Below are 14003 nucleotides of genomic sequence, written 5' to 3'. Positions count from 1 at the left end.
ACTTGGGTTGTAAATGATGTTGATTTTAAGGTCTACTGACAGCAGCTGTTATACAGATGAAAAAAGTTTCTTAATTGCTAAATAAAGCTGATATTAAATAAATGATAAATATTACATGGAAAACTTTAACTTCAAAAACACTTTAACAAATGTTGTTAACTTGATGTTCAAGGTGAAGTACTAAAATAAATGACAGCTACACTTTAAAAAAATGCTGAGTTGTTTAAATCCATGTTTGGGTCAAATATGGACAAACCCAACCATTGGATTACATTTTTTTATGAAATTGTCCAAATTTGACTAAAAAATGGATTAAAACAACAGAATTTTTTTAAGTGTAAACAGAAATAAAAACACAAAAATGACTTAAGCAAATAATATAACTACATTTAAAATGAAAACTGAAGTATATAAAAATATGGTTACACTATTTTGATGGTCCACTTTAAACATTCAACTGACTTTAAGCAACTTTGCAACTCCATGTCAACTAACTCTCATTAGAGTATTAATAGACTGTTACATTAGGGTTCGGGTTAGGAGAATAAGTTGACATGTACTTGCAAAGTTACTTATAGTCAGTTGAATGTCTGTTGGGGAGCATCAAAATAAAGTGTTAGAAGATATTGAGCAGACAGTCTACTAATACTCTAATGGTTGGTAGTTGTACATGTAGTTAAGTTATAGTAATTAGTCTAAAGCGGACCATCGAAATAAAGTGTTGCCAAAAATAATAGTACATAATAGCAATACTAAAACTAGAACGTACATTTCCAGAAGAAAATGTGAATGGTGCTTGCAGTGGCAAAACTCGACACTCGGTTGCTAGAGTGTGGTACATGATTGCATACGAGCCAACAACCATGTCTGTACGATGTTCTGCTGCTGAGATATGGCTTATTCATGTTGTTCGGGTCGTTGCTAGGGTGTTCTGAGTGGTTGCTAGGGTGTATTGGGTGGTTGCTAGGCGGTTGCTAGGGTGTTATGGGTGGTTGCTAGGGTGTATTGGGTGGTTGCTAGGCGGTTGCTAGGGTGTTCTGGGTGGTTTCTAGGCGGTTGCTAGGCAGTTGCTAGGGACTTCAGGGTGGTTGCTAGGGCTCCACAGATGGTTACTATGGGGTTAGGGCTAAGGTTAGGCACGAGAAAATCTCTATTAAACGAGTGCATTATAATGAGTGCACGAGGCCTGCGGCCTCGTGCCTATAGCTTATGGTTGCTAGGGTGCTGTAACTGGTTGCTATGGTGTGGCTATGAGGATTTTAGGCCATTACTTATTGGCTGCTGGATAATATAAATCCTCTGAGGGAGAGAGATGGGTGCTAGGGTGTTCTGGGTGGTTGCTAGGAGGTTGCTAGGCAGTTGCTAGGGTGTTCTGGGTGGTTGCTAGGCGGTTGCTAGGGTGTTCTGGGTGGTTGCTAGGCAGTTGCTAGGGTGTTCTGGGTGGTTGCTAGGCGGTTGATAGGGTGTTCTGGGTGGTTGCTAGGCGGTTGCTAGGGTGTTCTGGGTGGTTGCTAGGCAGTTGCTAGGGTGTTCTGGGTGGTTGCTAGGCGGTTGATAGGGTGTTCTGGGTGGTTGCTAGGCGGTTGCTAGGGTGTTCTGGGTGGTTGCTAGGCGGTTGCTAGGCAGTTGCTAGGGTGTTCGGGGTGGTTGCTAGGGCACCACAGATGGTTACTATGGGGTTAGGGCTAAGGTTAGGCACTCGGCCGCAGAGTATTTAAAATCTCTATTAAACGAGTGCATTATAATGAGTGCACGAGGCCTGCGGCCTCGTGCCTATGAGTGAGTTTTTATAGATTATTTAAAATCTCTATTAAATGAGTGCATTATAATGAGTGCACGAGGCCTGCGGCCTCGTGCCTATAGCCTATGGTTGCTAGGGTGCTGTAACTGGTTGCTATGGTGTGGCTATGAAGATTTTAGGCCATTACTTATTGGCTGCTGGATAATATAAATCCTCTGAGGGAGAGAGAGGGGGAGACATGCAGGGGTGTCAGGCCCTTTGTGTCTGTGTGTGTGAAAAATGACAGTTGGGATTTGAATTTCTGAAAATTCCGCAATGTTAAGTCAATGGGACTTTTTTGGCCGCTTTTTCGTCCGCTGTGCGAACATCGTACACCCGATCGCTTAGAAAAGATATAGCACACCTCTCCTCAATGAGCCGGTCGATTTGACACCTCACTCAGGGGTCTGTGACAAACGGTACGGGGCGAGTTTCGCGCCGAACTTTGTCCAGAATAATAAGAATAAAAAAAACTAGAACGTACATTTCCAGAAGAAAATGTGAATGGTGCTTGCAGTGGCAAAACTCGACACTCGGTTGCTAGAGTGTGGTACATGATTGCATACGAGCCAACAACCATGTCTGTACGATGTTCTGCTGCTGAGATATGGCTTATTCATGTTGTTCGGGTGGTTGCTAGGGTGTTCTGGGTGGTTGCTAGGGTGTTGCTAGGCGGTTGCTAGGGTGTTCTGGGTGGTTACTATGGTGTTCTGGGTGGTTGCTAGGGTGTTATGGATGGTTGCTATGGTGTTGCTAGGGAGTTCTAAGGTATTTTGGGTGGTTGCTAGGGAGTTCTAAGGTATTTTGGGTGGTTGCTAGGGTGTTCTAAGGTATTTTGAGTGGTTGCTAGGGTGTTGCTAGGGAGTTCTGAGGTATTTTGGGTGGTTGTTAGGGTGTTATGGGTGGTTGCTAGGGTGTTGCTAGGGAGTTCTAAGGTATTTTGGGTGGTTGCTAGGGTGTTCCGGGTGGTTTCTAGGCAATTGCTAAGGTTTTCTGGGTGGTTGTTAGGGTATTTGGGTGATTGCTAGGACATTTCTAGGCGGTTGCTAGGGTGTTCAGGGCGGTTGCTAAGGTATTTTTGGTGGTTGCTATGGTGTTACTAGGTGGTTGGTAGTTTTCACAGATGGTTACTATGGGGTTAGGGCTAAGGTTAGGCACTTGGCCGCAGAGTATTTAAAATCTCTATTAAACGAGTGCATTATAATGAGTGCACGAGGCCTGCGGCCTCGTGCCTATGAGTGAGTTTTTATAGAGTATTTAAAATCTCTATTAAACGAGTGCATTATAATGAGTGCACGAGGCCTGCGGCCTCGTGCCTATAGCCTATGGTTGCTAGGGTGCTGTAACTGGTTGCTATGGTGTGGCTATGAAGATTTTAGGCCATTACTTATTGGCTGCTGGATAATATAAATCCTCTGAGGGAGAGAGAGGGGGAGACATGCAGGGGTGTCAGGCCCTTTGTGTCTGTGTGTGTGAAAAATGACAGTTGGGATTTGAATTTCTGAAAATTCCGCAATGTTAAGTCAATGGGACTTTTTTGGCCGCTTTTTCGTCCGCTGTGCGAACATCGTACACCCGATCGCTTAGAAAAGATATAGCACACCTCTCCTCAATGAGCCGGTCGTTTTGACACCTCACTCAGGGGTCTGTGACAAACGGTGCGGGGCGAGTTTCGCGCCAAACTTTGTCCAGAATAAAAAGAAGAAGAAACAGAAGAATAATAATAAGTATGAGCAATAACACTAATGTTGCTTTGCCTATAGGCAAGCACCATTAATAATAAGTATGCAAGATAACACTAATGTTGCTTTGCCTATAGGCAAGCACCATTAATAACACTTGTATGCTGTTGATTGATGACATTTACACTGGAAAGCGGTTCGATAGTAAGTCCATTAACGTACGTACACACTTTTGGTTGTGTTTTTACAAACATATCTTGACATACAGTAGATGCTGGCCACAAAGCTAAACAATTCTTTACTATTATGTTTTGAAACCAAAGCAACGTTGGATTTCCGCTACATTTCCGCTGTATCCGACGCTCTCTATTATTACCGTGTGGGAGAAGCCCGCTTCAAGACTGCCAAACAGGTGGAAGCTTTATTACAGCTCTCAAAAATAGCGCATGTATGGGACACCTCGCATTCCCATGTAGACACAGAGAATTTCCTTCTGAAATACAACTCTCGACCTGTTTTTCTACCCGCCCGCCCTCTTTACCGCGATACATCCGTCCGTCTGACCTGGCCAGCGCTAACTCCTCCAGGTAAGCTGGAGGAAGATGAGAGCGCTCACACCGCATCCAATGTGGGACGAGAAAAACTAATCATCCAAAACTAAAACACATCACAGATAACTGAAGAAGTGAGAGTTTTTAAATCTGGATTTAGAGGAAGCATCTGCGTATGTCAACACAGAACGTTTCCTCTCACACATCGACCGCACGTGCAGTCAAACACACAGAAAAAGACACACAATCTTGATCATCTGACCTACCAGGTATGATCTTCATGAAGTTTGTGGAGCAGCAACGGCAGACAACCAGAGCAAGAGCGTGCCAATAAAGTCAAAGAAAAGAGTCTCCGTTTGTTTGGTCGGCACTGTGCCTTTCTTATTTTTGACGGGCCATGCCTGCTGTTGGGACATGTCAGCCCTGCTCCCGGTGGCTTTGCCATTAGGTGGGCGGAGGCTGAGGGGTCGGGGTGGGGGGCGAGCGGGGACTGTGAGTGGAGAGCTCACTGTGGATATAAATATCATGCCGGACAAGTTGCTCACACTGGCACAGTTAGAAACTGATGAAACCCGCGGAGGCCAGCTTGTCCCTGGATGATGATAGAGTTATTCTATGATATTGCATCACAGTCTCAGCTTTACCCTACACCAAGACACCCGTTTCTTTAAGTTTGTGAGGAATAATTGGCACAAAAAGATCCGATACAATGAGCCCTTGTGAAAAAGAAGTGCGCTTAATTGTATTAAATGTTCTTAAACTGTACTTGAAGGAATAGTTCACTTTAAAATGAAAATTCTGTCATCATAGACTTTCATAGTATATTCTTGTCCTACTATGGAAGTCAATGGGACCCAGAAACTGTCTGGTTACTGACATTCTTCTAAATATCTTCATACAGAAATTCATAAAATAAATTCATACAGGTTTGAAACAACTTGAGGGTGAGTATATGATGACAGAATTTTTATTTTAAAGTGAACTATCCCTTTAAAGAGATTACACTTTCACAACTGTTTCTTAACACCCTTATTTTTATATTGAATAAACTGTAGTGTTATACAATATTACATTTAACGTTAATATATTTTAAATATACTTATTTAATATACTGCTTTACAAATATGTATAGCCTTTATTTAACCAGGCAAGTCACTTAAGATTTTTCTAAATAGAAATTACATTAAATAATATTTTAATTCACCATAAATGCTTGTCAGTACATTCAAAGCACAAATGTATACCGGTACTTAAGTCCTACTTACTGTAAATGTGCCAAATTCAACTAATTGCATTTAATATAACTTTACACTATAATGCATTTTCATTTGATTGTAACTAACATGCAATTAAGTTTCAGACAAAAATACATTCAGTTTACACTTAAGTATATACTTTTATATGCTTGAATGCAATGTAAGTCGCTTCAGACAAAAGCATCTACCAAATCTACCAAATAAAAATTTTTCATCTACCAAAAAAAAAGTAAATAAATTAAAATAAAATAAAATAAATCCCATTTCTATAGACCAAAAACTCCATTTCTTCTGGAATATATTGCACAATGCTGGACATTTTTCAAACCCAGACCTTCAAGCACACGAGTGCCATGGGTTAGTATTTTTCCATTGAAATATGGAATGTGGTAATGGGAAGCCTGGCATGACTGGAAATCTCAGCCTCTCTCTTGTGCCATATCATGACTCTTTAGAGACCACCCATGAAGCCAGACGTATGCTAAATATAGCAGAGTTTTACAATACACTGAAATTAGCATATGGCATTGTGAATTATGGCGTCGTTGACAGAGTGTTGATTTCATTTTCATGTTTAAAGCCCTTATGACCGTGATTAAATACAGTATTTGAAGGCATCTAATTAGCAGGAATTGGCATGGGAACTATTTGTAAAATGAGATCATCATTGACTGAGCAAATCTAGTCATCAGTCCCAGTCTGACTCCACTGAGGCTGTTTAATACATTACAAATGGGTCTAAATATGAGTGTCACCTTTTTTGACAAGTATATTTAAACGGATGTACACTCACATGAAAATGACTCACATCAGAAGCCTTGAAGTTTTATTCCTCATAGGGTGGGTCAGAAATCTAAGTACCAATTAAATACTTTATTTCGATAGGACCTTATTATCAGACACTTATAATCTCAAAATAATCATGAATTAAATGCGCCTGAAAATATCCTGCACTTGCACCAACACACAAACAAAGTTGCTTTCCACTGATGCTGCATCCACACCTGTAGGTGTCAGTAGCATAAAGTCAGTGATCCCGGTTGTAAACTGAAAAAAAAAAAAATTGGTGTTGGATTTGCTTTGTAATTATATGTGACATTTACTGGCGGCGAGTGCAAGTAACACATTGAATTAAACGTGAAATTTTGAAGCTAAAAGACTGAAACAGTATGCTTTACAAGAAAATACTTTTTCAGTCTTTCAATAATTCGTTTTGTTTAACTTTGAAGACAGTGTATCAGCCATTGAAACAAGAAAATTACTGTACGGACAAAACATCGAGGAAAATCCGTTCCTGGCAGAGAACTCAAATATGAGTTATTGTGTGTCATTATAGATTCACCTTGGGACATTTTAACCTTGCAGACAGAAAAGACTCATGTGATATCAAAACAACTGCTATTTCAGAGGAATGTGTCATAAATCTTTCATATATTACTGTCAGTAGAAGCACAGGTGGTTTATTAAGGCATGATGAGATCTGAGACAGATACTTTTTTTTTTTTTTTTGGAAAAACTGGTCAAGGCAAAAGACAAGGCTTTTTATCAGAGCACTCGCTTAGTTTTCCTAATTTAGAAAGTTGATATCGTTTGATGGGTTTATTATTGTTAACATAGCTAACTACAGGGACATAATGTTACCAGGTGTAACACAATATTAAACAAACAAGAGGTAGAGGAGTGTGCAGCTAGTTTTCACATGAGGAAACTATCAGTAAATATAATATTTTGTGTTCATATCCAATTGCAATACATTCATAATGAGTAATACATTTAACATTAATAATATTTCTACTAATATACTTTTTTTTTACATGAAGAGTAACTTACTTTAACTTTCTAATACATTATGAGTTAACAATAAATAATATTGTATTTATAAAGACAACCTAGATTAATAAGATTGTGTGGAATCTTTAGCATTGGATGTTAACCAGATACGTTATACGTCAGTTTAAATACGTTATAAACATTATGCCTTATACATACAAAATTCCAATATTATATTTTTTAAAAAGCTGTTACTGTAGAACTTTTAAGATGTTAATCTGACTGGTTAATTAGGATGGTATGCTCGCTATTTGGGCCTAAACAGAAATTGAATAAAAAAAATAACAACCCTAAACTGAGAAAAAAAATCAATGGAGTAAAAAGTATGGCAACTAGCCCGAATTCCCTCTATACCCAGAACATGGACCCATCCATACAAAATGTCTAATTTCACAAGAGCGAATGGCCAGTTATGGATATCACAACACCAGACAGCCACAGAATGTGTCTGATAAGACTTCTTAAAGGTCAGATTCATTTGGCTCTCTGAATTCACTGGATGACTCATGGACTGCACCACAATCACATGGCATTGAGAACATCACGATCAGAGCGCCTGTCACAACATCAAAAACATGCAGGAATTCATGGTGGAGGCGGACAGAAATACAAACTTGCACAACACATTTCTGCTTGAACAGAGAACTCAGTCTCAAACTTCTGTTCATACATGTCCAGCGGATAACTGGAGGATTGCTAATGAATAAAGCATTGCTTCTAGACCATTACAGAAGAACAAAAAGGTGCTTGGCACAATAAATACATTATGTCCTAGCTGTAGGCTAAAATTTCACTAAACAACTAAGTCACTGAGCTCCTATTAAAAAGTTTCATCTGAAAGTGTTACAGAGGGAGAGGTTATTTTCTATAGCCAGGTCTTTAGTGATGCAGTAGGGGGCAGCATAAAATTACAGAGATCTCTCATGTAACCTCAAGCACATCTGACTTGAGTTAGTTAGTCTGAGCATAATATTGTATAAATGCTTTTTCCTTTTTCAAATCCAATTGTGTTTGGTTGGAAATCAGGAGCTGCGGATTCCTAAAAGGCCTGTCATGATGAAGTGACTAACAAAAACCTTCAAACAAAAGGCTAATTGTTTTTGGATCTTTCCTGTGATTCACCTACTAAACGCACCCATTAGATTGTGCAAAACTTAACTGTGAGAAATCTACAATAGTAGATTGTTCCAGTAAAAAAAGGAAACAAATCAATGGTTACATTTAATGTCTTTGCATTTAAAGTGTACAAGCATCAACTGAAATGCACAACTATATAAACAACAACAAAGGCAACAGCAGCGCACATTCCAGAGCAATAGGGGAGAAAGACAAACTTTGGAATTTGGGATGGACGACTCCATCTACTCTGTGGTATGCCCCATTACATAATACACAAAGCGGCAAAGCAGAAGTCTCCAGCTAATAGTTGACCACTGGAAACCAGAGACAATCTAGAGGAAACAACCAAACACACGTGCTTCCTGCAAGAGTGGCACACAGGATCCTCTAAACACAGCATTGATTTTGTTGTTTCATGACTATATGAGTCGTGTTTGGCTACAGGGAGGGGAGAACTGACTCCAAACATTGTATTGTCAGAAACACAGTGCTACTTAACTACTCATTACCAGCAGTCTGGTATTCCCCTTGAAGAAGGAAACCTTGTAACAAAATCACTAGCTAGTCCCAAAATGTAGCATAGCAAAAGGGTGGTTGCAAAACATTGCACGCATAATTTGATGCTTTGGGTGTGGGTGTGGGTGTGGTGTGAATCACTGTGAGAGGATAATTTTTTCGAAATAACTGGAAGCAAGTATGCCCAGATTTGTGCATGTGGAAAGAAACAGTGATAAACTAGGAAGGTTGAATAAATACAGCTACAAAAAGATGTGCATTGTTGCATAGACAAAACATTTTGAAAGAGGTTCCACAGTTGTTGATACTGCCCATATCTTTATACAAGCTAATTTGATTTTAAACGGCCTGCATTGCAGAATATATATTTTTTTAATTGTGAAGTAGTATAAGCTTCTCTGCACAAATCTTGAAAGCCTATAAATGCACTTGTGTTTCATTCAATAAATATTAAGCTCAGGCATTATTCACTCAAATATCATGCATATAAAGTTACACACCACTCAAGAAAAGCATGCCCAACAGAGTCTAATAACAGCACAACTATTCCGGCACTACAACAGTCACCTTGAACCTCCCACACAGCAAATAAGGATGAAAACCGGAGCAGTGCTACAGACATCAAAGCACATTTGAAACAGAGTGATAGAACTGAAAAAGGACTCATACCTTCAAGGAAGTTGGGGAAGGATTTGCCTTCTGGCTCTTGTAGTGAATGATCCCAAGTCTCTTCATCCGACAGGAGGCCACGCTCTATGGCCAGTTCTTCTAAGACATCATAGTCCAAATCATCTCCTGCAACCTCTGTCAGTGAGGGTGTAGCAGGTTGTCCCGCAACAGGACTGGCAATCTGTTGCACTTCAATCACTTCCTCGACCACAACGATCTTCTTCCGCATGGCGTCGTCCGTGGGCTGCTTCTGCACGTCGCAGGTGATCACGTTGGCAGGAAGGGGTCCAGTGATGACAGGCTGTGTAGGGGCCTTGCTAGCCAATAACCTGTTCTGCTTCTCTGAGCTCTGCTGTGTGTCAGGAGCAGCCGTGTGTTGTGCAACGCTGGGAGGTTCCCCTTGTTTAGGGAGGGGGGTGAGCTGGGCTGAGGCTGCTGTTGCTGCTGACGCTGAGGCTGCCGGTGCTTCCCACTGTCTCTGCGAGGAGGATGTTTTTCCTCTCAGAACCTCCCGTTTTTCAGCCAAGGGCTGAGCAGGCTCCACCTCCCCTTTGTGAACCGGGGCCTCATTCTGTACAGCTGTTGGCTGCATGCTCTCCACAGCATGCATTCCTTCAGGGGATGTCTTTGCAGAGTCATTTGTTGCAACTTGCTCAGGGCCCTCAACCTGATCTGCATCCTGGGCTGTTGTCTTTACCTCTGTCATTTTTGTCTCAGGTATCGGTGGAGGGACCTGTTTTACAGCAGGAGTTTTGTTTGAAGATTTCTGCTTCTTCTTCTTTCCTTTTGAAGGCTTTGATACGTCCTCTGTATCCCTGTCTTTTGAAACTTTGGCCTCTTCTGTGACTGCAGGTTCCTCAGTCTGTTTAGCTTGTAATGACTTTTGTTGCACATAATCAATTTGTTTTGGTGTCTCTGTGTTTGATTTCAAAGTTTGCACAACTACTTCTGAAGTCTTGCTGGAGACAGCTGTGGTAATCTTCACTTCAGCACCTTTAGCTGGGGACTGAGATTTAGGGCTGAGATCAGGTTTGTGACCTTTAACCTCTGCCTTAACCTCAGCAGTAGAAATAGCATTAGGAATCTCAACCTTTTCATGAACTTTTAAAGGACTAGTGTTATCATCTTTAGATGCTTCTTGGGATTCCTTTGTTTTTTGGGAACCAAGTACTCTATGTTGCTTATCAGTCATTTGAACAGTACTAGATGCTGTGATGGCTGACTTCTCCTCTACAGAAAGCTCAAAAGTTTGCCGTGGTAGATTAATCTCTGATTTCTTTTCAGCAATTTGTTTTGCCGAATTTTCTTCTTTCTTCGGCAGGAGTGGCATTGCTGATTCTAGAGATTTGACAGGCACCTGAGAGCTAACAGAGGTATTTGACTTCACCTCATCCACATTAGCAGCAGGCACATGATGTGGTGCAATGGAGGTCTCATCTGCTTTTTCGTTCTTGATTGGTTGTTCTTGCACATTTTTTAACTTTGGGGTTTTCTGCGTTTTCTCCACTTTTGGCTTTGATGGAGTAGGACAAGGGGCATCCTTGTCCATTTTGCTCCCAATTGTGGATGTGGTTTTATCAGAAATATTAAAGCACACTTCTTTTTTAGGCTCTTTGTTGACTGCTTCAGTACAGACAGAAAATGTGGAGGATTCCACTGCTGTTGCCTCCACGGTTGTTATATCCTGCACATTTTTGGTCTTTTTGGATTTCTTTGTTTTCTCCACTTTTGATTTTGATGGAGTATGAACATCCTTAGCAATTTTGATATCGTCAGATACTGTAAACGTGGTTTCTTGAGGGACCTTTACAAATGCCTCTTTTTTGGGCTCTTCGTTAACTGCTTCATCAGCGACAGAAAATACTGGGGAGTCCACTGCTGTTGCCTCCACTGTTGATATATTTTTGGTCTTTGTGGCTTTCTGCTTTTTCTCTAGTTTTGATGGAGTATGATGTGGAGCATACTTTTCCTCTTTACTATCACCTTTGGATGTGGTGTCTTGAGAGACGCTGACAAATAATTCTTCCTTGGGCTTTTCTTTGACTGTTTCATTAGAAACTAAAGACACAGAGGATTTCACTGTAATTGTCTCCACTGCTGTTGAAACAATCGTGCCACCTTGCACATTTTTGGTCACAAAGGTTTTCTCCGCTTTTGGTTTTGAGAGAGTAGGACCAGGAGCATCCTCACCTATTTTGTTATCACCTTTGAATGTGGTTTTCTGTGAGACAATGACACAGACTTCGTCCTTTGGTATTTCTTTGACTGTTTCAGTAGAAACAGAAAGCACAGAGGACTTCACTACAGTTGTCTCCACTACTGATGAAACAGTTGACACATCCTGTAATTTGTTTGTCACCAGTGTTTTCTGTGTTTTCTCCACATTTGGTTCTGATGTAATTGGATGAAGAGCATCTTTAGCCATTTTGCTATGATCTGCTACTGTGGATGTGGTTTTCTTAGAGACCTTAATAAACCCCTCTTCCATGGGCTTTTCTTTTGCTGCATCAGCACATTCTGCTATCGCGCCCACTGCTGATGAAACATTTGAAACATCCAGCACATTTTTGGCAACAATAGTTTTCTGTATTTTCTCCACCTTGGGTTTTGAGGGAGTATGTTGGGGAACATCCTTAGTTGTTTTGCCATCACCTATTACAGTGGGTGTGGTTTGCTGGGATACCTTCATAAACACCTCTTCCTTGGGCTTTTCTTTGACTGCTTCAGCAGAAACAGAAAAAACAGAGGATCCCACTGCTGTTGCCACCACTGTCCCCACTGACGAAACAATTGGTATATCCTGCACATGTTTGGTTAATGTGGTTTTCTGCATTTTCTCCTCTTTTGGTTTTGATAGAGCAGAATGAGGAGCATCCTTAGCTGTTTTGCTATCAACTATTACAGTGGATGTGGTTTGCTGGGAGACCTTCATAAACACCTCTTCCTTGGGCTTTTCTTTGACTGCTTCAGTGTGGACAGAAAACACAGAGGATTCCACTGCAATTGTTCCCTCCGCTGATGAAACCGTTGACACCTCCTGCATATTTTTCACCACAAGGGGTTTCTGTGTTTTCTCCACCTTCGGTTTTGAAGGAGTAGGACGACGAGCATCCCTGGCGGTTTTGCTATTGTCAGTTGCTGTGGATGTTGTTTCATGAGAGACCTTGATAGGCACTTCTTTTGGCTTTTCTTTGGCTACTTCAGTATGAACAGAATTCAAAGTGGATTCCACTGCTGTTGCCCTCAGCGTTGACAAATCTGGGCTCAAATTAGCCTTTAGAGGTTTCTGAACGAATCCTGTCTTGGTGCATTCCACCATCTTTTCCTGTTCAACTGGCTTAGCATGACGAGTTTCAATAGAAGGCATATGAGAGACTGAATGCATTGCAACCTTCCTCCTAGCACTTGGTTCCATCTCTTTGGTGTAATCACGAGAATCAGAAAGCATTGGCTGCTCTTTGGATTCCCATGATCCTCTGGGTTTGATCTGACTGCTAGCCATTGGGCGACCTCTAAATCTTGGTGTTCTGTCATTGGATTCAGTCATTTCAGGTTCATCCATGCTTGTTGTTTTGCGACGGTACCCCTGTCGATCCATTAAAGCCTCTTGTTTTTCTGCACCCATTTTGCCGGGTTTGGGAACATAAGAAGTTGGCCCCTCAACAGATTGAACCCCGTCCGCCTTGCGGGCGATGGCCAGAGTGGCAGCTGGCCGTCGTACTCTCTGTAGAGGAGTGGGCACAATCTCTGGAGGCAGATGTAGGTAATCACGCAAGTATACAATCCCTGTATTAGTAAGGTACCAGTAGAAATGCTTCCACGTAAAGGTCTCCCTTACATATCCCCTGGATTTCAGCGAGCCCATGGCTCTTAACACCTGCAGGTTTCCCACACCAGAAATCTCAGGGTGCATGGTCTGAGGGCGCTTGTCTTTCTTGGCCACCATGACGCCATCCCGAAACAGCCGCTCATAGATGGCCTTCAGGTTGTCAAGGGGCATTACCATTCCAGCAACCATTGTGCTTCCTTAGTCTTGCAGCGTCTGAGTAAACAGGAACAGCTTTGCCAAAGAAGAACAAATCACTGAATGACCTCACTCTCCAGGGTCCTGTGGCAGAGCCTGCTGCCACGTGCTGCCAATTCAATCAAAAAAGACGCTAAAAATAAATACAACCTGTTTGTCCGTTGTTGTTTAGCTAACTTCCTTCCTCATCAAAAGGGTTTCTTCTTTCTTCTCAAACTTTCTCAGAGGCAAAGGAAAAACTTAGAAAAGGAAAACTGTTCTCTCCTTCACTCAGCCTTCCTTGGAAGTGAGCATAGTCTGAACTGGCAGAGCTGCAATGAGAGGGGGTGTGTGTAAAAGAGAAAGAGAGAGAGAGAGTACTATGATCCAGTCGGCCCCTCCTACCTCGCTCGAGCAAGGAAGAAACTGCTAAAATCAAACTGCCTGGTCGACAGACTCTTAACAGTTGTGAATGGCTTGATGTAAACACTTGCAAAGGTAATTGCCAAAAGTGTAGGAAGCAAAAATAGAACTCTAAAAATGGAAGAAGAAAAGAAGAAGTGCTCGTTCAGCACACCTATGTCTCATTGAGGCATG

At 41.4% G+C, this 14003-nt stretch overlaps 1 protein-coding gene across 1 annotated transcript in view; it reads right to left on the bottom strand.

The window, feature by feature from the left end:
- Positions 1–13739, bottom strand: part of LOC307005103 (plectin-like) — a 107591-nt gene extending 93852 nt beyond the window's left edge. Inside the window, 1 exon segment of the mRNA XM_079624915.1 lies at positions 9404–13739. Coding sequence (XP_079481041.1) covers positions 9404–13421 — 4018 coding nt within the window. The 5' untranslated portion in view covers positions 13422–13739.
- Positions 13740–14003: the final 264 nt, after the last annotated feature.

Source organism: Phoxinus phoxinus (assembly GCF_949152265.1).
Source record: "Phoxinus phoxinus genome assembly, chromosome: 10".
In the NCBI taxonomy this organism is placed as follows: Eukaryota; Metazoa; Chordata; class Actinopteri; order Cypriniformes; family Leuciscidae; genus Phoxinus; species Phoxinus phoxinus.
This window is presented reverse-complemented; position numbering and strand designations above follow the sequence as displayed.